Source organism: Antechinus flavipes, chromosome 1, assembly GCF_016432865.1.
Source record: "Antechinus flavipes isolate AdamAnt ecotype Samford, QLD, Australia chromosome 1, AdamAnt_v2, whole genome shotgun sequence".
In the NCBI taxonomy this organism is placed as follows: domain Eukaryota; kingdom Metazoa; phylum Chordata; class Mammalia; order Dasyuromorphia; family Dasyuridae; genus Antechinus; species Antechinus flavipes.
This window is the reverse complement of record NC_067398.1, coordinates 309,549,988-309,577,552: the sequence shown is the minus strand read 5'-3', so window position 1 is coordinate 309,577,552 and position 27,565 is coordinate 309,549,988. Positions and strand designations below refer to the sequence as shown.

At 38.3% G+C, this 27,565-nt stretch overlaps 1 protein-coding gene across 1 annotated transcript in view; it reads left to right on the top strand.

The window, feature by feature from the left end:
• Positions 1–25,628, top strand: part of SCNN1B (sodium channel epithelial 1 subunit beta) — a 95,980-nt gene extending 70,352 nt beyond the window's left edge. Inside the window, exons 6-13 of the mRNA XM_051964806.1 lie at positions 2,093–2,256; positions 4,831–4,938; positions 14,753–14,870; positions 16,275–16,350; positions 16,727–16,784; positions 19,393–19,454; positions 20,775–20,850; positions 21,340–25,628. Coding sequence (XP_051820766.1) covers positions 2,093–2,256; positions 4,831–4,938; positions 14,753–14,870; positions 16,275–16,350; positions 16,727–16,784; positions 19,393–19,454; positions 20,775–20,850; positions 21,340–21,729 — 1,052 coding nt within the window. The 3' untranslated portion in view covers positions 21,730–25,628. The remainder of the gene's footprint in view (positions 1–2,092; positions 2,257–4,830; positions 4,939–14,752; positions 14,871–16,274; positions 16,351–16,726; positions 16,785–19,392; positions 19,455–20,774; positions 20,851–21,339) is intronic.
• Positions 25,629–27,565: the final 1,937 nt, after the last annotated feature.

Here is a 27,565-nt window from a genome sequence, read left to right as displayed (position 1 = left end):
CTGATTTGTACTAGACATTCAAAAGCATTTCCTACAACAGTATAAAGGACCACAGTGCAATTATTTAGAGAAATCCCAGATTCTTTCATGACATAGCATCTGGTATTACCTACATAGGTCCTTCTCATCTCCAGTCTATCCCCATATTATTAGCATTCTCTCAATGTTGAAAAAATACTGTATCAATTTTTTCAATAGGGTTTTATTTTTCATTTATTTCTCAAGAGAATCAAGAGATAGGAAAATGGAGGCCATCTGGACTGAAAGATTACGAGGTGATTTATTGAGTGCTTCTTGTATGCCAGGGACTGTGCTAGGTACAAAAGTGGATCAAAAAATTTAAAAAGTAAAACCATTCTGGTCTTCAAATGGGAAATTTGCCTATTTCCTAAAAGAAGCACTCTAGAATACTGGAATATTACATTCAGAGTCAGGAAAGACTTGAGTTCAAATAGGCACGCAGACATTTTACTAGCTGTGTCGTCTTTGGACAATTTTTGAAGCCTTATTTTACTGACCTGTAAAATAATAATAGTAGTAGCTGACTCAGAGTTTTTGTGAGGGACAAACAAGAAAAAGTACATAAAGTTCCTTGTAAACCTTAAAGTGCTGTATAACTGGCATCTATTTATTATTAGTAGTAGTAGTATTCCAAGCCTAGGGATCCATCCAAATGTAGTGCCTTGATCTCCTAGCATCTTTGAAAGGATGCCAACTTGAAGCAAAAGAAGAATCTTGTTTTTAACACAACTGGGGTCCTGGGCTTCAAAGGGTATGGCAGTAGGGATTGTCAAAGTAGAACAAATGGATGTGACATATTGAGAAATCTTTTCAGGAGCCATCTCTGAAATAAGATAAGGTTAGAGCAGGAACTCAAAGCCAGATCCCTAGGTAGCATATTTATCACTTAAAGGAATTTTTCTGTTCCTAAAAGATTTGTGTATTAGAGTCTTGTGATATTAGTCATTTAAAACATACCTGCAGATGTTTGCCACTTAATGCAACCTTGCAATATGACGAAAGGATTATTAGACAAGGGATCTGAGTTTGAGTTTCTGCTCTGCTCTGTCATTGTGACATTGCAAGATTGTAGCAAGTCCTTTCACTTTTCTGGACCTTGATTACCACTTCAGTAAAACTGAACATTGAATACAATGATTCTTTTTTTTTTTAAATGTATTTTTTTAAAAACTTAAATGCAAAAATAAGAGAAAAAAACCAAATAGAAAAAGAAAGACAGGGGGGAAAAATATTGTCATGTATCCAGCAGAACATCTGGGAGAATTCAAAATATGTAACAATAAATTTTCATTTCATGAAAGCATATATAATTATAGAAAATACTGTATTTATAACTGTTATTTTCTTTGCTTCTTTATTCTTTTTTCCCCTTTCTTCTCTCTCACCTTCCCAAAGCAGGGTACAGTTAAACATGGATATAGTCATATATACATACATACACGCATATATACACAATACACATACACACACATACATATATGTGCATATATAAATACATATACATGCAACGAAAATATAAACATACACATACAACTAAAATAACATTAATATAGCGGACATGTAATGTGTTGATTTCTCTATTGAATCTTTTTAAAAATTTGACTTTGCCTGAGATTATTACTACCCCTTTTTTTTTCTAATAAATTCTACTCCTAGTCATTATTATTATATGTGAGATATCACTAATTTCCTATCCCTGATAACTCTTCTACTTTATTTCTATAAATATGATGATTCTTCACATTTCTTCCAGCTCTAAAATTCCAAAATTCTATAATTCCATGTAAAGAAAAGTGTGACCTGCTAACTTATTTGTGTTAAATCTGTTCCACACCCCCTCTCCCCCCCCCCCCCAGGGGAACCTAGCTTGTTTTAGCTTCTTGACTGGGCCTTTCTTGTCTGCCTTTCCAGGATGGGTAAAGGAAAAGGGAAGAGAGGAAGGAGGGAAGATAAGCAGTTTTTATTCTATAGCCATCCATCCATGGACTCATAAATTGCCCCTGCTGCTGAAATGTTCATCCTAGACCAGCCTCAAACCTTGACCCTCATTCTTCACAATTTCCCCCTGCAGGCCTGAAATTAATCCTGGACATCGACCAGCAGGATTACGTCCACTACCTCACCTCCACGGCTGGCGTCAGACTGATGCTCCATGAGCAAAAGGCCTACCCTTTTCTCAAAGATGGGGGAATCTACGCCATGCCAGGAACAGAGACTTCCATTGGCGTGCTGGTGGTATGTATATAGATCTTTTTGCCCCATTAGCCCGGAGACAAAAGCACTGATCTCAGGTACACAGCCACAGACTGAACCTGAAGTGGATGAGCCAGGCTCCTGCTCAGAAAGCAAGAGGGCTTTGTAGAATGGGAGTGAGTAAATAGCCTCCTGATCACAGTCGGCACTATTTGCAGAAGGGCATTGTATACTTGGGCTTTTTAAAGTCCCTTTCCCTATTCTCTCTCCCCCCAGAGCTTCACTATTTTGCTGAGTCCTAGGAGGGCTCTTATTCCATTACAGCCACAGTCACATCTGGTCTTTGTCTTCCTGCAGCGCTGGCCCCTCGTCACCCACAAACAGAGCAAATGTGCCTTCAGTCAATACTATATTTAGTGTAATCCTTGTGCCTGACATGAACCATTCTGGTTTGGGCTAGTTTGGTTTTCCAAAGACAGAAGTTCCCAAAGGCTTCTCTCCTGAGCTTTGAAGCTTGGATGAACCTTGTTCCCCCTCTCTACCCCAAAACTACTCTTCAGTATTAGAATGTGAGCACCCTCAGAACAGGGGTGCGTGTTTTTACTTTTCTTTGTATCCCTGGAGCTTATCCCAGTGCACAATGATATTGTTTGATCTTCATTTTTGACAAGGACAAATGACATTACAAGCAATGTCTTGACTTGTGTGTGAATTGGACTTAAGTGAGGCAGTTACACAAAATCATCACTATCACTCTCTCTCTTCCTGAGTCATCAAAGTCCAGTGGAAGGACAAAAGTCAAGACAACTAGCAATGGCCTGGATGGCCCTGGTGTCTTCGGTACTTGATTACCTTATCTATTTCCACTAAGAACATTTCTGTGGTTCTCCATTAAGTGGTTATTGTTAAACAAGAAGTTGGTCAATGAGCATCTTTTAAACACTTAGTCCATGCTGGGGAATAGTCAAAAAGCACATATATATATATATATATATATACATATATATATATATATATTTTATTAAGTGAGAGATGAATTAGAGAAGAGGTTGTTTTACCTTTTTTGTGATGTGAACCTTTTTGGCAGTTCAGTGACGCCTATGAATTCCAGCTCAGAAAAATGTTTTTAAATGTAGAAAATACAGGAATTTAAAATTATACATCTAACATTTTTTTAAAAAACTAATTTTATTGAAATGCAGTTATCAAAATATAAAATTACTTTTGGTTGTATCTGGGTGTGTGTCTGTATGAGAGAGACAGAGATGAGAGAGACAGAGACAAGAAAATGAAAAGAGAGGACAATGATATTGTATGAGGACATATTTTGATGGAAGTGGATTTCTTTGACAAAGAGACCTAACTGAGTTTCAATTGGTAAATGACGGACAGAAGCAGCTACACCCAAAGAAAGAACACTGGGAAACGAATGTGAACTATCTGCATTTTTGTCTTTCTTCCCGGGTTATTTATACCTTCTGAATCCAATTCTCCCTGTGCAACAAGAGAACTGTTCGGTTCTGCAAACATATATTGTATCTAGGATATACTGCAACATATCCAACATATATAGGACTGCTTGCCATCTAGGGGAGGGGGTGGAGAGAGGGAGGGGAAAAATCGGAACAGAAACGAGTGCAAGGGATAATGTTGTAAAAAAAAAAAAAAATTACCCTGGCATGGATTCTGTCAATATAAAGTAATTATTAAATAAAAATTAAAAAAAAAAAAGAAAATGAAAAGAGAGAGGAGAGAAAAGAGATAGAGAAAGAGAGGAGAGATAGAGACAAAGACAGAGAGAGATAAGAGAGATAGAGAAAAAGAGGGAGAAAGAGAAAAACACACAGAGAGACAGAGACAGAGATACTGAAGTTAGAAGATAAGTAGCTCAAACATTGATTCTTTTGTTATGACCTCAGACGAGTCACTTCCACTCTATGAACAACAGATTTCCCTTTCTGTAAAACAGGTTTTGGACTAAGTAATCTCTGAAATGCCTCCCAAATGTCTGGGATTCTGATTCTATGGACTTCTAAAACAAAAGCAAATAGCTCCAGAGAGAGGGCTTCTTGGAGTTCTGGGAAATTGGGGAGCGGAGAATGGCCTAACATTTTCAACTTTCTGACTTTTATGGGTATGCTGGTAAATTTGGAGTTACTGCTTAAAAGGTTCTTAAAGTAATTTGAATAGCTAGGAACTCTCTAAAGTTGTAAGTTCCTTTGATCATTCATTCATTCATTCAACATCCACTTATTAAGTGGCTATTGCCTCAGTCAAACCTGTTAAAGATCTTAGCTTAAAAGGGCCAAGATCTCCCATTTCATTCAGGGCCATCTCCAGCCATCCTGATGTATATCTGGCCACTGGACCCAGATGGCTCTGGAAGAAAAAATGAGGCAGGTGACTTTGTGCAGCCTTCCCTCATGTAAATCCAATTCACTTGAGTATCAGGGTATCACCTTCTTCATGTCATGGTCCTTTTCGAAGAACAACAATGTTAAGCACTTACTGTACACTGGGCAGTGTGTCAGGTGCTGTATTACAAAGACAAAAACAAAAGTCTCCATCCCCAAGGAGTTTACATTTTCCTTAAATCATACCCTATTTGGGTTTCAGGATAAACTGGAGCGGATAGGCGAGCCCTATAGCCAGTGTACCATCAATGGATCCGATGTTCAGGTCCTCAACCTCTACAATGAATTTAACACCTCCTACTCAATACAGGTAAGGAATTTAAATAATCAAGTCTGCTCACTTTGAGATCTAGTATATTGTCTTTATTGCACAGAGAACAGTTATTAGTGATAAGGTATCTAAGTAAAATAAAATTCTGATTATACTTAATTATACAGTAACTACTCACTGATAAGTATTTCAATCTGAAGATAGAACTTTGGGTTATAGAGGTCAATTAATGATCTAGAAAGAGAAATGCTGGTACTGATTATCCAATAGAGTATGGTATCACTGACACTAAAATGTTGCTGGGCTCCAGCTTTCCAATCGACTCTCCAGATATCCTCCTTAAATCTTCAACTATCAATATCATGCTTTTAGGGGATACAGTAGAGTCTCAGCAAGCTGGATGTGGAATAAAAGTTGGGGAAATGGTTATAAAATCTATATACACCATAGATTCAGATGTGAAAAGGATTATAGAGGCTGTTCAGTTCAACCTTCTCATTTTACAGATGAGGAAACTGAGACCTAATTTGCCTAGAGCCACAAAGGCAGCAAGTGGCAGAATCCATCTTCAAACAACTTAAACTAATTCCATATCCAATACTCTCTACTAGGCCATACTTTCTCTCCATCTATTGTAATTTCTCCTTGAAAATGAATCCCCTCTATATAATCTCCAAATAGTCATTCAGCCATCACTTGAAGATCTTTTTTAGTGGCACGAAATTCACTACCAAGTGAGGCAACCCATACCCTCCCCAGGTAACTTTGTCAGGAAGGTTTTTCTTTTGCTGGGCCAAATTATTCCATTCCCCCACTTCTAATTTTGCCTCCCAGAACCAAGAAGAGCAAATCCAATCCCTCTTGTACAAGACAGCCCTTTAGTCAATGTATTGAGATTTGTTTTTCAGAGTTTTGTTTTTCCTTTTCCTTTTCCAGTGGTGAAGGGGAGGAATGTGGGGAAGAATAAATGATTGCTTATTGATTTTAAATTTTTAACTTAATTTTCAAAAATTAGAAAGAAAGAGCAATGAATTTGAATCAGAAAATCTGGGTTTGAATTTTATCTCTGCTACTTACTGTGTGATGTCAGGAAAGTTTTTTTTTTCTTTTTCTTTTTCTTTTTTTTAAAAATGGTCTGTGATTTCATTGATGGAGGGAACCCCCTGATGAGGAAACTCCCTCTTGCCATATAGATCAGCAATAACTCTATACCTGAGTAGATCAGGGTACTGAGAGGTTAAGTGACTTGCTCAAGATCACAAAGCCAATATGGAACTTGAATTCAGGTTTTCCCAATTCCAAGACTAGCTCCCTGTTCGCTACACCAAAGCTTTTTAAACTTCACTTGCAATCCTTTTTGCCTGAAAAAATTTTATACAACTTGAGGTATGTATATTTATAAAACAAATTTGATTTATACAAATCAAACACTTATTGATAATAAATCATAATTTCATGATCCCCACTTTCACTTATGTGAATCCATATGGAGTCATAAACCATAGATTAAGAATCTTCACACTAATTTTCTTTCATTGTTGATGATATTTTGCTTTGGAGTTAGTTTTGTTTTTTTTTTTGTTTTTGTTTTTGTTTTTTTTTTTGAGTTAGTTTTGTTTTGTTGGTGGTGATGGTGGTGAGGTTTTTTTTGAGGCAATAAGGAGTAAGTGACTTTCTCAGAGCCATGCAGCTACATCTGAGACCAGATTTAAAATCAGGTCCTCCTGACTCCAGGACCAGTATGTCCTGGAGGGATTTGTATGCAAATGTTCGTATGGAACATTTCTGAGTTTCAATTTCCTCATTTTATTAAATGAGGGAAGTAGATTGAATTATTTCTCAAATTCCTTCCAATTCTAAAACCATCTTATTGTCCTTCTCCAGGCTAACCATCTCTAGTTATTTCTGCTTATCTTGGTATCATTTGCATGGTTTCCACCCATTCTAGAAACACTCAACTTTTCAATGTCCTTCCTAAAAGGAGGTGTCAAAAACCAAACACAGTACTCCTTGTGGTTTGCCTAGAGCAAAGAAGGACAGTGGGACTATCACCTCCCTCATTCTGACACTGGATTTTCCCCAAATGCAGCCTGAGATTGTATTAGCTTTTCTTGATAGAGGAATATCATTTTGAAAGTGAGAACTTTACAGGGAAATGAACTGCATTTCAGGGGAGTGTGTTCTGTCTTACCTATAGTCCCACCTACCAAGAGCCTGAATGATTTCATTTATCAAGGATATAATAAACAAGATCCATGATTTGGGTGTGGGTTGGACTAAGTGACTCCAGAAATTCCTCACAATTCTAAGTCTGTGATTCTATGCCACCCACTCTTCTGTCATCTGCAGATTTATTAAGAATGCCATCTATGTCTTCATCAAAGCCTTTAATAAAATTGTTCAACAGAAAAGAACCAAGAATAGAACTCACTGATACTCATTTTTAAAAGTCCCCCCAGGTAGACATAAGTTTTATTTCTTACTACTCTCTGGGCTTATTATTAACAGTTCCAAATTACCTAGTCCCCACAACTCCATTTTAATTTATATTTATTTTAATTTTCCAATTACATATAAAACATTCTTATATTTGTTTTTAGAACATTGAGTTCCAAATCCTCTCCCTTTCTTTCCCCTCATTCCACCATGTCTTCACATGTTTTATACAAAACATTTTTATAAGTCATGTTGCAAAAGAAAACATAATTTCTCCCCCCACAAAAAAAAAATCTTTAAAAAATAAAGTTTTAAAAGTATGCTTCATTCTGTATTCAGACAAATCAATTCTTTCTCTGGATATGAATAGTATTTTTCATCCTAAATCCTTCAGAATAATCTCTGATTATTGTACTACTGAGAATAGCAGTCATTCACAGCTGATCATTCCACAACATTGTACATAGTACATTTCATTTTGCAAAAGCTTATGAAGGACTTTACAGGTTTTTCTGAGAGCATCCTGCTCCTTATTTCCCAAAGAACAATAATACTCCATTATAATCACATACCACAAATTATTCAGTCATTCCCCAATTGATTGGCATCCCCTCAACTTCCAATTCTTTGTACTGATAAAAGACCTGCTATAAATACTTTTTGTACACATAGGTCCTTTTCTTTATAATCTTTTTGAGGATTCATGCCTAGTAGTAATGTTGTTATTTCAAAGGATATGCATGATTTTTTAACCCTTTGGGCATAGTTCATATCTTTTGATCATTTATCAATTGGGGAATAGTTCTTACTTTTTATAAATATGACTCAATTCCCCATACATTTGAGAAGAGACCTTCATCAGAGAAATTTGCCTCAAAATTCTTTTCACAATTACTAGTGCTATTCTCCTTCTCCCATTAATTGTTCTCTCTCTCCTTTCATCCTGACTCTCCTCAAAAGTATTTTGTTTCTGACTACCCCCTCCCTCAGTATGCCTTCTCTTCCCTATTCCCGTCCCTTTCTATTTTTCTGCAGCTATAGATATCATCTAATATTTAAATTAAGTCATTTATTGTTTTTGTAATGTCACTTTAGCATATTCTATATTATTCTATGTTATGTGTTACCTACTGTTTTTCCTAACCTATACATAGTATACCAAGTTTTACAGATCATTTTTCATTGTGCATTTTATTGTTTTTCTAAAAACTTCCTAAATGAATTTTTGGAGAAACCAATCATTTTCCTGTTGGATTTTTCTTTCTATGACCATATCTACTAAGGCCAATATAAGCATTCTCAAATACCAGATTCTTTAATAAGTCACAGCCAAATAAATTTCCTGCTTAGTGAATTAGCCTGTGTGCTCTCCGTAAAACATCCATGTATGCAATTCCTTCAAAAGTACATAAGTGGCCCCACTAATGTCCCTAAACTTTTGGAAATATTGAATCTTGGGATTTTTTTTTTACGAGCTTCACAATCACATTAATAGATAGATAAATAAAATTTACTTTGAAACTTAAAAAAAAAAAATTCATCTCCTGGTGAGTTGAACATTCTCTTAATTAAGGAGTTACTAAGCAGGAGTGTCCTACTTCTTATTCCTCCCTTCACTCAAGGCCATTATTGCTATGAGAGTAGAATGTGGAAGTAACAGGGGTTTCAGCTGTAAGCTCTGAATCCCATCCTCCTTGGTTGGTCCAAGTAACAAAATATGAACTCAAACCCTTACAATAAAATTCTTTTGTCCAAGAACCCAGACTGGCCTGAGTTCATCTCTGAGGAATCCTCATTCTCCCTAAGGAACTGACAGTGTTTTCTTTGAGCACATTGTCCCCTGAAAAAGCAGAAACACTCACCATCTATGAATTCAGTCTGGTTTTGTCATGTGTCCCATTGTTGTTTTCATGACCTGTTCAGGATGGCAAGAATTTAGGACAGGTAGGGATTTGCTCCTAACAGGTTTGAGAATATGGGACAGGGGGTACAATCATAAAGGGGAAAGTATTCTGTAATTAATTCCTAAGTCCTAATTATTTGTTACAAAGGACTCCAAAATTGAAAGGCAAGTTGACCTTTTAGAATGACATTCAAGAATCCAACTCTTGTTTCAAAAAAGTTATTCTTCTTACCTAATCTAAATCCTTCTTTCCATATTTAACTTGATTCCACTTGTTTGCTTCTCCTAAATTAAAAGTATGCTTGGTAATAAATCTATTTTGGGGAACCATTCCTATGAATGAAAAAGCATTCATTAAGTAATTACTATTTTCAAGGCATTGGGATTAAATAGAAAATCAAGAAAACCCTTGCTCTCAAAGAACACATTCTAATTGGGGAAGATAATATATAAAGAAGAATATGGCCATAGGCACATGTCAAAGACTAGGGATTCTTAGGACATGTTGGAAAATCAGGTGACAATGCCCATGAGTCTAAAGGGTATATCAATAGAACAGATGGTGAGGAGCAGTGGTCTTCCATCTTCCTAGAAGAACTTTTATGGTACAGCCATACTCCTGAAACTTCTTTATGGGATCCTGCCTCCAAAATGAAAAACAGGAATTGTCTCTTGACAATCATATATGTATACAATTATACCATACCAACGTTTCACTTGGACTAGAGGAAGGCAATTTGAATAGCTATGGACCTTAAGATTTTGCCGTGTGATCATTATTTAAAGGAATTAGGGACATTAGCCTGGAGAAGAGAAGAGTTGAGGGAATGGACATGACTATCTTCATGTTGAAAGAATGTTGAAGGATTAGTCCTGTTTTTCTAGGTCTCAGAAAATATGAATGGAAGTTGTAGAGAGAAAGATTTAGAGTGGATTAAAAAAAAACAAAATAACAACAACACTTCCTAATAACTGGAACTGTGCAAAAATGGAATGGACTGCCTAGGAGAGTAGAATGACTAAAAAGCATCAGAAGAAGATTGTTTAGAAACTTCTAGGAAATGTTAGAGAGAGGTTAAATATTTTTAGTCAGATATGGGTTGGGCTGCCTACCTTCTGAGGTTCTTTAATTGTGTAAGTTGCATCATGGTGGGAGTTTCTCCATTCTTCCTTTCTCTTATGAAACTGGAAACTGGCACCCCATCCCTTCTGAATGGAAAAAGTATTGTTTTCCTTAGGCAAAACAGCATACAGGGAGGGGGGCAGAATTGAAATTCAGTACCCTTGCCTTAGTCCATAGAACTTCCTGCCTCCCCATCCCTCTCCAACAAAGTTCTTTTGAGGAGCATTTTTGGAGCTCAGTGTGGATATTTCCCCTCCTTTGCCTTAGTCACAGGAAATAATCCTTTTATAATCAGCATGGGATCTTTTCTTGACACCTGCCAGACAGATTCATCAGCTAAGGAAACTTCCCCACCCCTGTACATTGGCTCAGCATATTTTTGATTGGGTTTTTGTTTTTGTTTTTTTGGCTCTTGAACATATTCATTCTTGGTCCTAGAGGGACCAAAGAGCTAACCAGCTTGTTAGATGTCTGTGGCCTACTGAGGTCTATCTGTTGGTCCTATCTGTCTCTCCACAGAACAACCATGTGGGGTACCAGTGATGCTTAAGAAACAAAAGTCCCTAAGAGGCATGCATTTTGGGAAATGCGGAGTGAGCTACTAAAGGACAGAATAGAATGGAAACAAGAATTAAACTAGTTACCTTCTCACATCCCTTCTCACTCTAAGATTCTGTGAGAAATCAGTAAGAGGAAGTTCCTGAACAATCAGATTGGACATTCAGTGGTCACGTTGGTGATAGATTTTATTTAATTCTCTCAATTCTCTCTACTGACCCAGCCCTGGACCTGAGTTAGAAATCCAAGTATTTGTTGCAGTGTGTGGAAATACATTCAGGGCCTTGAATGAAAGGCTAAAGAGTCTGTACTTTATTCAATAGGAGGCAGAGCATCATTTAAGACTTTTGAATAGAATAATTACATCATCAGTTGTATTTATTAAGATATTTCAAAGACCCATGATTTTGTTGGTATGGAAAACCAATCAGCATAGACAACATACCACCTTATTGGATGATTCTCATTCATTGCTATGGCCAAATAATTTGTCATACAGTGGTCATACTCCCCACAAAATTGAAAATCTCCAAACTTAGGCTAATCCTCAGATAATAGAGACATGCCAGTGGAGCTGTTGCTAGGAACAGTAATCCACATTTATAAAGCACCTTACAGTCTGTAAAGCCCTTTCCTCATAAATATCTGGGAGGTAGGTACAACTATTCTTATCTTCATTTTCCAGGTGAGTAAACTAAGGTTTAGATAAGTGAGGTATATATGTATGTGTGTATGTGTATGTATGCACACACATACATAATATACATATACATGTGTGTTTACATATATATGTATATAAACTCCTGTCAGTTTACACAACTATTAAATGATGAAGAGAGGATTCAAACCCAGGCCTTCTGGCTCCCAGTCCAATGTTCTTTCCACCATGATATCCAAGAAAAATAATCTTGTCTTTTGTTTATATAATGGATTGGGAGGGAAATGCAATGTGAAGACTAGTTAGGAAACTATTATAATACTTCAGGTGAGCATTTTGTTCATTAAAAACTTATTATTGAAGGTAAAAAAGTGAAATGCCTAGTTCAAGACAGACTCCTCTAGAATTCTTTGATGGGTTAGTTTTAAAGCATAGGCTAAGAGTCAATCATTCCAGGCTACATTTTTAATTTTTAATTGCTAAGGATGTCTAGAGAATTCTTAGATTAGTCCAGTTCTTCTCAACCCTTGACTTTGTCTAGGTTGTTTGAGATCTTTTCCCTAGGATTAACAAGTTCATTTCCAAATGTCCAAAACCCCAGGGAACCTTCCCTAGATCCAGAGTTATACAAGGCTTTGAGTTCAAAAATGGGTTTTAGTTGCTCATTAGTCACTACATTCAGATTCCGGGGAGAAATATGGCCTCATTGGGAAAGGGATATGATTGACTCTCCCCTGGGCTTTGCAGTAGAAATATTCTTCAGCGAACCTATAAAGGACATTTTGTTACATTAGAAAGAACAGTAGTTCTGGAGCTAGAAAAACTGGGTTCAAATTATGTCCACTACCATTATCTCTCAGATCTGTTCATGTTCTGATAAGGGTGCTGGACGAGGAGACAGGAGGACTGAACATTAGTTATTCTGCTGACTCAAATTGTTCCATGACCTTGCAAGTTCCTTTATTTTTCTGTGTCATGTCTTCAATCCTCTGCCTTTCCCTTGTCCTCTCCCTCCCATCTTCTCTACTTGTCTGGTGGGCAGGGACTGTTTCGTTGTTTTTATTGTCAAGGCTGTGCACAGGTCAGATTCAGAAGCTTAGTAACAGTACTCTGTTTCTGGGAAGAAAGGTGCTGTATCCTAATGGCAATGACATTGGGATCATTTGAAGATTATTTTTGAGAAAAGGGTCATAGAAACCCAAAACAAAACCTAAAGGGTAGTTCCACCTAAACAGAGCAGTTCAACCAGCTGGCCTGGCCCAGCCAGAAGGCCACATGCTGACCCAATGACCAAGGTTAAAAAAAAAAAAAAAAAAGCTAGATTAGCTTCTTAACTCAATTTTACAAATATGTATTAAACACCTATTTGGTAGGCTGGTATCAGAAACAGGAAACTGTGGATCAGAACCCATATCCAACACTGTGATTCTGGGGAAATCCATTCTTGGGATTTCTAGGCAACTTTCTAAGACTATAAGTTGAAAAGCAAATGTCCAATTAATAAATGGAATTCTTCAATAAAATCACCAGCCTGGTGCCCCAAAAGACATAGGATACTGTACTAAAAACTAGTAATACAAAAATGTCCAAAAAAAGTCAAAAGTCCTCAAAGTACTTGTGATCTGCAATCTAATTGGGAGAACTATGGAATAAAATGTAGAAGTAATAAGGACATAAGAGTAACATGAAAGATTTGAAAGAGAAAAGATCGCTTCTAGCTGAGGTAATTAGAGAAGACTTCATGAAGAAGGTGGCGCCTCAGCTGGGCTTTGAAAGAAAAAATTTCAAAAGACAGAATTGTAGGAGATTATTCCACGCAAGAGGGACAAAGTGTACAAAGGCATGGAGATAGTGAGTAAAGGCAGATTGATAAGAATGGTTTTCTCATGTGTTCTATTATTGCTTTTCTGTCTGTGGGCCTATCTTTCTGCTCCATAAGAATTTGGGTCACTTATGTACTTTTGAAACACCCAATAGGCTATCCCATTTGGTTAGAATACTAAGTAACCAGAGGGATTAAGTCTAGAAACTAGAGTCATATTATAAAGGGCCAAAGAATACTAAACTGAAAGTTTTTGTTCTTTCCTAAAGAGACAAAGGCCACTGAAGTTTTTAAAATAAGGGTTCTTAAACTTTTTGTGTGTCATAGACACCTCTGCAAGCATAGTAAAAATGAATTCATTCTCAAAATATTTTTCAATTATTTTCAATTAACCGATATTTATTTTATTTCTCTTTAATGTTTCTTCTCACCCATTAGAGGGAAAAAATAAGGAAAAAAAAACCTTGTAAAAATATTCATAGTCAAACAAAAATAAACAGATCCAATTGGCTATGTCCAAAAATATATGCCTTATTTTGAATCCTGAGTCTATCACCTCTCTGTTATGAGGCAAATAGTATTCCGTATCATTAGTCCTATGGAATAATGTTTGATCATTGAAAAAAAACTTGTTTGTTTTTATAGTGTTGTTATGGTTGTAGTATAAATTGTTCTCTCTATACTCTGTGTTAGTTCATATAAATCTTCTTAGGCTTCTCAGAAACCATCTTCTTCACCATTTCTTACGGAGTAAAAGTATTGCATTATATCCATCTGCCATAATTTGTTTAGCCATTACCCAACTGATGGGCAAAGTAATATTTTTAAATACATAAAATGAAACACATGTATTACCGAGGAAATCTATTATATTGAAATTCAGTCATCAAAATATTTTGAGAAACAGAGATATTCACAGACTCCAGGTTAAGTCTTTATTTCATCTAGTAAAGAAAGTCCTTATGTTGACTTAAATTGATCAAACTGGAGCTCTAGCCTAATTCTGTTTCAAATCAATTCAAAATACATGTACTATGCATTGTCCCACAGGTTTAGATAAAAGGGTGATATGGTCCGGCTTATGCGTAATAAAATTAGCCTGACAGCAATATAAAATATAGAAAGAAAGCTGTAGAGATGAGATGCAGGGAGACAGGTTAGGAGGATATGGCAGGAAATGATGATGACCCAAAGATAGTGGGAATAGATGTAGAAAGTTAAATGGATGAGTTAAAAGGAACCCCCAGGAAGGGTTAGCTCTGAAATCAGAGTGCAGGAAGCCTTTCTCCTGGCCAGTGCTCACTTCAGGAAGGAATGGGTTGGTTTTCATCTCCATCCTTGTAACTTTCCCAGGCCTGCCTTCGATCCTGCTTCCAAGAACACATGATTCACAACTGCTCCTGCGGTCATTACCTGTATCCCCTTCCTAAGGGGGAAAAATATTGCAACAACCAAGACTTTCCTGACTGGGGTAAGTGTTTGAACTCCAGATGATACCTCTAGAGCAGGTGTTGAAAGATCCCTTCTTAAGTAGCAGATTGGGTCTCAGAGGCTTCTATGTTCTTAATTAGAGAAAGAGGTCCTTATGTTGACTCAAATGGATCCAACTGAAAATCAATTCTGATACAGTTTTAAATTAATTCAAAATCCGTGTACTGTTTGTACTGTGCTAGGCACAAGAACACACAAGTGAATAATACATTTGGGCCCAGCCTTCTTGCCAAAGAACTAACAAAATGGATAAAGTAAAGTAAAAAAGACTTGGTTTCAGTTTCCATCTCTGATACTTTTTATCTTTTACCTTTTATGCCTTTTTTTTATTGCCAACGCCATAGGCAAGATTCAGAAGATTAGTTCTCACAAGGTTGTGGTAATCAGATTTTACCTGTATTTCTAGGACAGAATCCAGCAAATAAGTATCCAAAGGAAAAGAAGGAAGGCATCTCTATGTGGCTGTGTTAGTAGGGGGCTATATGCTAAAATATAGATAATATCCCATTGTATTTATGAACCCATCAAAATAGTTATTATCTTCAGTGATGTAAATTTCAGGCTGTCCATCCCTACTCAAACAAATTGTCAAAGTGATCAAGATAAACAGTAATTCAACTCAGTTCTAAAGCCAGTTTGAACTTGCTCAGGGCAGCCCTAGGCCCTCCTTGGGAAAAGCAGTTGCTTTCAAGGACATTCTGTATGGGAATCAGCAAACTAGACTAAGCTGGATCTCACCTCTCAGGACTTACCTACACTTCTTATATCTTAAATAACTGACCTCTTCTTATTCTTAAAAACTATTGTTACATATATTGGACTACTTTCTATCTAGGGGAGGGGGTGGGGGAAGTGGGGGAGAAAAGAATTATCCATGCATATATGTTTTGAAAAATAAAAAGCTTTAATAAAGAAAACCCTATTAAAAAAAACTTGTTGCTGGGAATAATCTAAGAGACATAGATAATAAAGTCAAGTGAGGGACCTGGGTTCAAATATAGTAACAACTGTGTGACCTTGGCAAAATGGGAATAATGGGGATAATGATTGTAAACTTTAAACATAAATGTCACTTGCTATTATAGTTTTTCAGTTTAGTGTTAACTGCCTCTCAACCCCTCTGCAAAATCATTCCCATCAGTCCATCCATCATCACAAATTTATTAAGTGCCTACAATGTGCCAGCCTTGGTACAGCAAAGAAACTAAAGCTACAAAGACAAAAATTAAAGAAATCCTGCATATGAGTGTGTGCACATACAGAATAAAATCAAAATAAACACAAAGAATTTTAGTAGAAAAGAAGCTAAAAGTTGAGGACCCCTAGGAAGTCTTCCCTATTTCTCCCTAATTACTCAATGATGCATTTGGTTTGTGTTAAACAGCATACTGTTACTCAGCCCTTCGAATGAGTGTGGAACATAGAGAAAACTGCATCAGCCTCTGTAAGGAGTCCTGCAAGTGAGTACCTCTTAGGAGTATGAGAGGAGGGGTGAAGACTTGAAAATTACTCCATTCCTATACTAAGGAAAAGCATTTTACTTGAAAATTCTATTCAACAAACATTTGTTTTGTATCTGTTGTGTACCAAGGATGGTATGAGATGCTGGGAGAGATATAAAATTTAGTTAATAGTCCCTGCCCCCATGACTAGCTTATGGTCTAAGGGGAATAATTAAAATTCTGAATAATACATGGCAAGTGCCTAAGAGAGGCATAAACAATGTGTTGTCTGAGGACTGATTTGGGAGAGAGGGGAGGGAACATGGAGACATTAATGATTAGGGGGGATTGGAGAATATTTCTTGAATCCACCAGTGTCCTTTTTCTCTTGCAGTGATACACAGTACAAGATGACTATCTCCATGGCTGACTGGCCATCTGAGGCCTCTGAGGTAAAGGAATTAGATTTGTTAGGCTCTGGTTTGAGTCTGTGTATCCCTCTCCCTGGCTCCTGGGGTATCATTTAACCTTCTTGTATTTAATGATTTATACATTATAATGATGCTTTTTTGGGGGGAAGTTTTTAAAAATTATAGCTTTTGGACCTGTATGTGCCAAAATGTTTGTGGCAGCCCTGTTTGTAGTGGCTAGAAGCTGGAAAATGAATGGATGCCCATCAATTGGAGAATGGCTGGGTAAATTGTGGTATATGAACGTTATGGAATATTATTGTTCTGTAAGAAATGACCAGCAGGATGAATACAGAGAGGCTTGGAGAGACTTACATGAACTGATGCTAAGTGAAATGAGCAGAACCAGGAGATCATTATATACTTCAACAATGATACTGTATGAGTATGTATTCTGATGGAAGTGGATCTCTTTGATAAAGAGAACTAATTCAGTTTCAATTGATTAAAGATGGGCAGAAGCAGCTACACCCAAAGAAAGAACACTGGGAAATGAATATAAACTGCTTGCATTTTTGTTTTTCTTCCCGGGTTATTTATACCTTCTGAATCCAATTCTCCCTGTGCAACAAGAGAACTGTTCGGTTCTGCACACATATATTGTATCTAGGATATACCGTAATCTATTCAACATGTAAAGGACTGCTTGCCATCTGGAGGAGGGGGTGGAGGGAGGGAGGGGAAAAATCAGAACCGAAGTGAGCATGAGGGATAATGCTGTAAAAAATTACCCAGGCATGGGTTCTATCAATAAAAAGTTATTAAAAATAAATAAATAAAAATAATAGCCTTTTATTTTTCTAAATACATGCAAAGATAGTCTTCAACATTCACTTTTGCAAAACTTTGTGTTCCAAATTTTTATCCTTTCCACCCTAGATAACAAGCAATCCAATATAGGTTAAATGTGCAATTCTTCTATACATATTTCTAAATTCATGATGATGCACAAGAAAAATCAGATTAAAAGTGAAAAAAATGAGAAAGAAAATAAACAAACAACAAAAAGAGAGATGAAAATACTATATTTTGATTAACATTCAGTCTTCATAGTTCTCTCTGGATGCAGATGACTCTTTCCATCACGTCTATTGAAATTGCCTTGAATCACTTCATTGTTGAAAAGAGCCAAGTCCACAGTTGATCATCATATAATCTTGTTGTTGCTGTATAATGTTCTCCTAGTTCTGCTCACTTCATTTAACATTAGTTCATCTAAGGTTTTCCAGGCTTTTCTGAAATCATCCCGTTGAATAGTTCTCATAAATAAAATCAAACAATTAAAATTCTAATTACTTTAACACACCCTAACTTATTTACCCAATCCCCATCTGATGGGCATCCATTCAGTTTCCAATTCCTTGCCACCACAAAAAGGGTTGCTACAAATATTTTTTGCACGTGTGGGTCCTATCTTTAAAATGATCTCTTTGGATTACAGATCCAGTAGAGATCAAAGGATATACACAGTTTAATAACCCTTTGGACATAGTGATAGTGACACTCTTTAAGAAAGGTTTGAATAAAAAAAAATAATCCTCTAGAGAATTAGAGATTCATGTGGGTTTTTTGTTTATTTTGTTCTTTTTTTTTTATAAGGGAAAGAAATGGAGAAGTCCAAAGATGGGAAAAGGCTTGAAGGGGTTGATCAGTTAGTGATGTTTCTCCTCTCTCTTTTATTCATTCTCTTTGTTTTTCTCTTTTTTTTCTTTCCTATTCTTACTATCTGTGTGATCCTGGAAACTTGACTTGTCTACCTTAACCCACTGGAAAAGGAAATAGGAAATCATTCCAGTATCTTTGCCAAAAAATCCCAGGGGCAGTACTGGTGTGATATGGTTTATGGAGGTCATAAAAATATGGAAACAAGTGAACAACAACAAACAGCAATACCTGTAATACTTTTACTCTCTTATCTCTGCATTTCTCAATTTTCCTGGCTCCTTTCAAGTCTCCATTTCTCAGTGCCTCCCAGCTACTAATGCCTTTCCCTCCCATATTATCTTCCATCTATTCAGTATATATCTTTTATCTACCTGGTTGTTGACAGACTTTTCCCTCATTAAAATGTAAACTCCTTGATTGAATGAGGATCAGAGTATACTATTTACACATCTTTTTTGTTTAATTGCTTGCTTTTTCTTTCTCTTGGCTTTCCCCTTTTGTTCTAATTTTTCTTTCACAACATAACTAATACATAAAAATGTTTAAAAGTATTGTGCATGTATAACCTATACCAGATTGTTTGCTGTTTTGGGGAGGGGAAAAGGAAGGGAGGAAGGAAATAAAAAATTTGTAACTCAAAAATCTTACAAAAATGAATGCTGAAAACTCTCTTTACATGTCATCAGAAAAATAAAATACTATCAAATTTTTAAAAATGCAAGCTCCTTGAGGGCAGGAACTTTGTTTTTACCTCTTTCTATATTTCCATTGCTTAGCATAATTCTTGGCACTTAGTAAGCACTTATTTAAATGCTTGTCAGCTCAATGTTAAAAGGCCTGTGTCAGTGACCCTGTATGTCCCAGTCACTGTAAATATTCTTGGAAGCACTTTAAGTTTGAGGAGTCATGCTCTCTTTGGTTTCAGGACTGGATTTTCCATGTTTTGTCTTATGAACGTGATCAAACATCCAACCTGACTATAGACAGGTAAGTACTATTACTTTCAAAGAAGAATCCTAAGGATCCTAGACTCCTGAACAAAGGAGCTCCTAGCAAAATGTTATTTTAGGATCTACAAGGCATCTTCCTGGAGACATCTCCCCTCCTGACCTTTCCTCATTGCCTAAAATTCCTTCTAGTAGAGTGATTCTTTTGCATTAAAGCCGTATCTCCAGAAAACTCTCTTTAAAATGCACATATGTGAAGTGGAGGGATAAGATTAGGTCACTGCAGTAGGGAGGATATTATCTGGGTGGAGCATTGAGAATGGAGGCCATGGAACAGCTACAGATCACACATAGGTGGGTGGGTTTGAGTGGAAGACCATATACCTCCAGGAGGCAACCTGAGAATCCTGAATATCCAGAAGAGGATTCAGCACAATAAATAATTAAAGAAGGAACAACCAAGATTAATTTGATCAGAGAACAAGAGTCAGCTTTTAAGGGAGGTTAGAGACCAGCCTCCTTTTTACACTAATCATTGCTAGAACTGGACCGTCTACAGAACCTCAGCATAGTCAAGAAATCAAGAACTGAGTCTGATCCCAATAAAAAAAAGGCCACCACGGGCCTCAGCCTCCTGTGCTAGAAGCCCAAAAGAAGGGTTTGTTAGCTTAAGTCACCCTCAAGTAACTGTTGATATTTCTGCCGTTGCCACTGTTGTACATCTATAGAGGGAATGTGGCAGGACCATCCCCCTCTATCCCAAGGCTATGAAGAGGCTGTTCCTTATCCCCGTCCCAGAATTAGGATCAGGCCATAATCACTGCTTCCTATCCCACATAAGAGATAGGATGAAAGTTGCAACCAAACCTGGAATCCATAACTGACTTGATGAAGCTGGTTCAAGCTCAATTTCTTTTCCAACACAGCTTCATGAATTCCCAAGGGAAAAAACTGACAACTTTGGGTTCTGGGGAGGTCCAAAAAGAGGCTGGTCTTGTGTATGTCATCCAGGAAGTGGTACCAGTGAGAGATTTATGTTTCATGCAATTGGGGCAAGGAAGAAGGGTGTATGATGCCTAAGGCTCCAGGGATGGGCAGGGGCAACATGCTTGTTATCCTCAGTGAGCACAGCATGACGCCTCCCTCTTGGCAATGGAGCACACTGGGAGGAGCACACCATGGCAGTTAAGGAAGGCCTTCTCTGGCCCCTTCTCCAATCAATACCACCCTCGCCTCTCTTTCTATGTGGGACTTGACTATCTAAACCTTATCTAAAGGGAAAGGTCTTTCTTGCCAACCTGGTCTCTCACCAAGCACAAGGCCTGAAACCTTATAGCCATGATCACTGTCTTATCCACAGGAAAGGAATTGTCAAGCTCAACATTTACTTCCAAGAATTCAACTTTCGGACATTTGCCGAGTCAGCAGCAAACAATGTGAGTTGTGAACCCCATCCCCACCAAAGATTCTAGGGGAGTCAGAGCCCCTGGAGCCCCTGAGGAATTATGGTCACAGACACCCCCACTACTTGCCCCAGATTATTGAAATCGGGATTACATGGTCCTGTTTCTTTATTTTACAGAGGGGGAAACTGAGTCTTAAGTGACTTGAGTAAGGTCACACAGGCAAATGGCAGAACCATAGTTTAAATAGAGGTCCTTTGACTCCAAAGCCAAAACCCTCCCACTGCATCACAGTGTTACCAGATAATGAGTTTGTAAGGAGAAAAAAGGTGCATGTTAGACCTGGGCCTAGTGGGGACAAGGAAATCACTTGTAGAACATTCCCTGAGCCATTTCAAAATATCTTGCTCTAAGCCTCTGCCAGGCTTTGGCCTGCAGGAGTTGTGGGATGGAGGGATACTATAAAAGTCTGGCGAGGTTTCAGGGGGAGCCTTTGTCCTCAGGACACATCTTTCCCTCCAGGTGGTATGGTTACTCTCCAGCCTGGGTGGCCAGTTTGGGTTCTGGATGGGCGGCTCCGTACTGTGCATCATCGAGTTTGGGGAGATCATCATCGACTGTGTCTGGATCACCATCATCAAACTGGTGGCCTGGGCCAAGGGCCTGAAGCAGCGGCGGGCCCAGGCTCGCTACGAGGGTCCCCCGCCCACAGTGGCAGAGCTGGTGGAGGCCCACACCAACTTTGGCTTCCAACGTGATACTGAACGTGACACTAATCCCCCTCACGTCCCTGAGGACTACCCAGATGAGCAGGCCCTGCCCATCCCAGGCACTCCACCTCCCAACTATGATTCCCTGCGCCTACAGCCCCTCGATGTCATTGAGTCAGATAATGAGGGGGAGGCCATCTAGGCTCTGGGCTTTATCTTACAATATCCTGTGGATGGTGGGGAAGGCCAGAGTGATGTAAAAAGAAGAAAACAACTTCAAATGTTCCACTGGGGATTTTTCACTGCCTACAGCCCTCATGCTGGACAGAACAGGCTCATGGGTCATTTCCTGAATATCTTTACCCTGCTGTTGAGCCTAGCATTCACCAGCTCTCTATTCATTTACAAAGAGCCTTCATTTTTTCCTTTGTTTCACTTCCCTCATACACAAACGAGGCTGAAATTCATACCAATCTAGAGAAATCTGAGAATGTGATAAAGGATTCAAGTAATTGATGGGATCCTAGATTTAGCACTAGAAGAGTCCTTAAAGACCTTTTAGCCCAATTATCTCATTTTATGGATGAGGAAACTGAGACCTAGGGAAGTTAAGTAAATGGCATAGCTGGAATTTACCCATTGTTCTTTCTATGGCATCAAGATAATCAGACTTCTGACCCTGACATTGCAAGTGAACTCAGCTGAGAAAGCGTGAGGTAATCTGGACCCTAATCCTATGCTTTAATATAACCTTAATGTTCTGTCCTGTCAAACAGCCCTGGCCAGTAAGCCATCCTGTCATAAGAGTCATCCCTGGATTAGAAGTACCAGGCCAGAACCTAGAGGGCCCTGGAGGAAGCCCTTTTTTACCTGTCAGGGTGTTGTGTGCCCCCCAGCAAGAGGCAAAATCTCTATTCTTATTCAGTAAGTGAAAAAAGTAGAAGCTAGTAGTGATCCCATCAACTTCTGGCTGCTCTACCTCATCAGAGCACCTCTACCCAAGTTCCCAGAATCAGTTTTCTCATCCACATCCAATAACTTGTCAGTCTGGAGGGTAGATAAAGAGAGATCAGTGAGCTGTATGTATGACAACTTGTTTATTCAGAATTTTAAAAGTGATAATTTTGTGTTTCTAAAGTGACTGGTAGCTTTGTATTGGCTTAGTGAGTATGTACATGAGGTGTCCAAGGCCCTGATTTGGAGAACTTGGAGTGGTTGAAAACACATAGGATTTACAATAATAATTGAGTTTGTGCTTTGAGTTAATTTTCAGTCTACTATACTATAATGCCTTTCTTTCTTCTCTAATGAGTAAGAGGGGAAAAAGACAACAGTAACTCAAACTTTGTCCTGTGCCATTGTGATCCCAATAGGATTTGCCAGAGCAATATCTAATACTGAGAAGGCTAAATTCCTTCCTGGACTGCTTCATTCATATGGCTTCCTGCAGGCCAAAATTATGTTCAGCAAGGACATAGGGGTTTTTAAATATCATAAAGTTCCATTCATGGGGCTTATAATTCTATAATTCAGGGATTGCCCCTGAGGTAAAAAAAAAAAAAATTAATTGTTCCAAGGTTTTTAGGAACAATAACCTGACCCTATATTTCCCTACTAGCTCCCAGGGCAGGAAGAAAAGTGACAGCCTTCCTGGATGGGCTCCACTTTACAGCGTTAGCTTTCCTACTGGCACATACTAGTTAATCTCTCCTGGAAACAAATACACATCTCCCATAAAGTGCCCTGGGAGAGGGGTGCACCTGTTCACCTTGTCCCCTCCATCATCACTGATACAAACACCAGCTGGTGTGAACCAAATGGATTGGCTTAAAATGAGCCATAAAGGACAGTGCCAGGTGGAAAGGGACAACTGGAAGCTATTCTTCCCCACTGGGCAGTGTGATCCCGAAAATGCCACCTGGACCCTGAGCTCCTCCCAACATCACAGGCTAGATGATCTCCAACTAACTTCCCATTAAAACTACCTTGCCCTTTCCCCAGCGCCTAACTAGGGGAAGGAGCATATCAGAGCTTCGTCCTAGGCCAGAAAATTAAAGGATGTGGCAGCACTGTCTCCTGGTGTACTCATCCCTCTTTCCTCAAACAGCAGAGAACTTATCCTAGTGTCTTTCCCCTAGTTTCAAGGAGCACATATGTCCCCAGCAATTTTGTGTCGGGCCCTCTCCATGTTACCAGGAGTAACTTTGGCCATTTCTTCTCTCCTAAGAGAAACCAGTTCTTAAATAACATAAGAACCTCTGATATCTCTAGGACAGGCCTCTCTCTCCAATCCCCCATTTGAAATCCAAGTGAACCTTCCCATCCCCTTGCCTCAGACACAAAAATTGCTAGTTAGAGCTCTGTTTTTCTCCCCTAATCTCAGATTTGAGTGGGCTCTAGTGAGGGAATCTTATAATATAAAAGACTTTGTACACACATACACATATACACACACACACACAAATTACCTGCCCCCTCTAACAAATGGACCCCTAACCTAGCAGACGTTTCTCAAAGATGTGTCATTTATTATCACTATTGCCATCACCACCATCTCCTATTGGTGTGGAGTACTCTACTTTTCCTAGCATCACCTCACTTTGTCTTCAACAACTTTGTTAGGCAGGAATGGGATCATTATCCCACTCCCTAAAAAGATGCCCTAAGTCATATACTAGTGACAGGACTCAGGACTAGATTTATGTTGCCCAACTATGAAAATATGGATAGACTCACCTCCACTGTTGAGACCCTGCCAGTGGTAAGTCAGTGCCATCACTGAATATGTAGAAGAGGACATTGTCTTAATTACTACCTAAAGCTCTTTAAATAGAAGAGACTTGCCTCATTCACACTGGGGATGAGATTGGCTCCCACTTTTTGCATGAGTGACAGTATCAAAAGCAGAGCTAACCTGAGAATGAGAAGGATGAGGGACTTCATTTTGGGTAAAGTTTTCATTTTAACCCACCTTCTTTTTCTACAATTCTTTTTGATTCTTTCTCATTGGGGTCATCATCCAGAGCCTCAACACCCCTAGACCTTATTTTTAGACTTGACTGTTTCTTTTTAGTCTAATATCATTGTAATAGTGATCATTTCTTTACTGAATCCAAACTCAATCAACCAACAAGCCTGAGAGCATCCCTTTATATCCACAGTGAACCTCAGGAAGTGATTTTCCTGAAGTCCCCCATCCTTCTCATTCTCAGGGCCACAAAGAAAGCATTAAAAACAGCCACAGGAGAAAGAAATAGAGAAGAGAGAAATCTTGGAGTGGATGAGCCTAAAATGTGCTGCTCCAGAAGGAAAATGTAGCTCACGAAACTGAGAAAAGAATATTCTGAGTAATGGAAGGCCAAGGATGACAGGACCATAGATTTAGGGATGAAGCCCAGCCCTCTCCTTTTACAGAGGAGGAAACGAACCTCAAGTTAAATTTCTCAGAATCACATAGAGTCAGGATCTGAACCCAGTTATAGCATTCCTTCAGGGTACTACCCTGACTGTAGAGCAAAGGGATTCTTAATTTTTGATCTTTGAACATTTTTCATATTTTTATAACTATATTTCAATGTAATTGGTTTCCTTGGTGTCCTATGTATTTTATTTTAAGTACTTATTTATAGTATTTTGAGAGGGGGGGGTCCATAGACCCCCTCATACTGCCAAAGGCATTTATGACACACAAAAAGTTAAATTTGGGAATTTCTGCCAGGAAAACACGAAAGTCAAATGGTTGATCCCAATGGATCCATAGAATTTTTTTCTTGAGGTCACAGGATGATTTGAGGTTTGTCCAGAAAAAAAAAAAAAAAAGACCAGATTTCTCTGAGAATCAAAGTTACTAAGAGGTAGCATGGGTGAGAAAAGCAGAAGGATAAACCAACAGGGATGAACAAACAGTAAGGCCCAAGTATCAGACTAATCCAGCAACCTGTGGATAAAAGAAGAATGGAAACTGAGAACCTGAGAGAGATAAATTAATGCTTTAAATCTCCTTAAAGCCAAGTGAGAGGCATACTTCTAATTCACTAACGTTGCATATATAATCTGTTCCTTGAGATTCTCTCTCACTATAATAAAGAAATTTGCACATTACTGTGGTTGACTTTTCTGTACTTAAGGAGTGCTGGGACACTGTGTGGCATTGAGGAAGACATTACCCTAGAGAAGAGACCATAATACCAAGCCACGGGCCTTCAGGGGAAAAAAAATGCCTTTTTCCTATTGATTCCCAGATGGTAGCAGTAGTAAATTAACTAGGAAAAACATCACTCCGTTTTTGTTTAAAGTTGCTCCAGGGACATTATATCTTTTCCACCAAAAATCTAAGAATCCAAACAATTAAATCAGCATTTATTAACTACCTACAATCTGCAAGTCATTGTATTAAATTCTGGAAACACAAAGGAAAAAAAAAAAAAAACATGATAGGTAGAAGGGATCTTTCAAGATCAAGCCCATCTTTTTTTTTTTTTTTTTATTGTGAGGGTGGTGGGGAATCAGAGTTAAATGACTTGCTTAGGGTCACACAGCTAGTTTTAATGCATTAAATATCTGAAGTTGGATTTGAACTCAGGTCCTCATGACTTCAATGTGTGCTATCCACTGAGCCATCTAGCTGACCCTCAATTCTCTTTTTGCACATAAAAAAACTGAGGCTCATTGAGTTTAACTTCCAGGATCAATAAATTGTAAAGGCCAGAGGAGAGTCCAGTCCTGATTCCCAAGCCAGTGACCTCTACCCTTTCATGGACAGGTACTTCAGAGTCACTGGCCTGAGGTAAGTATGGATGAGGCAATGGGATTGTTTACATTGCAGATAAGAAGTGGGGATATTTCCAAAAGAGGGAGACGGAGAAAAGTCCTGTCGGCCCATAGGTAAGGAATATCAGGCTGCCTTCAAACACCTGAACCCTTACATGAATACTATTGGAAAAAATCACCACAATTTGCTATTAAATGGACAAGGCCTAGAGTTGGTCAGTGATTTCAATTTGCATAAGAGTGTTCATGTACAAAACTAGGAGTTCATATATAAAAACCTCCTCATTTTATATACAAGGAAACTGAGTCCCTAAAAACATAAAACACATGGCTGACTGTTAAACAGCCATTGTTATTCCAAGAGGACCAAAATGACATCACTGTCAGGGGCAGATACAGGAGCTCAGAAGATTGTACCCCAGTTCCAGTGAGTTTTTAATAAGTCATATGAACATTTAGAGTGGAGATGACTCTAATTTGTACTTCTTTTTTTTTTTTTTTTTTTTGGAGTTACTGCAATTCTACTTTGCTCACCTTCTCTGCTGAGGGTGCACCGTGCTGGGCAGTCCTGTGCTGATCTCCCACATCATACAATCAATTCTAAAGTTTTTCAGAGAGACTTTGAGAGTGTCCTTTTATCACTTCTGACCTCCCACATGAGCATTTGCCTTGTGTGAGTTCCATGTAAAATAAATTTAGGAAAATGTACATTTGGCCTTTGAACAAATATGGCCAGCCCATCAGAACTGAGCTTTCTGCTGTAGTCTGAATACCTGGCAGTAATTATTATGAAGTCTTTTTTCTTTTTTTGCATCTGACCTAAATCTGCCTTTCAGCAGCCTCCAACATTGCCCTCTCGGAGGCTAAGCGGAGTCTTTTCCACATGATCACCTATCGAATATCTGGCTGGAAAGTCCTGGCTCTGACATTTACTACCCGGGTGACCATGGACAAATCACCTTCCCTCTCAGCTTCCATTTCTTTGTATGTTTGTGATAATACTTAGCCTATTTGCTACATGAGAGACACGTCTCCTCTGCAGTAACCATTCAGGTCCTTAAAATTTTTCCCAGGTCCTTGAATGCCGGAGACACTTCCTTTCACCCCAAAGATTATTCCTCCCTTGAACTTTGGCCTGTTCTTGCACAGAGATTATAAGTAATCAGAAGGCGCTATAGTTATAATCTCTGTAAACCATGCTGATATAGCTGGCCCTTTTTTCCCACACACAGGACACACCAAGTGCATAAAGAATGCCTATTATTCAA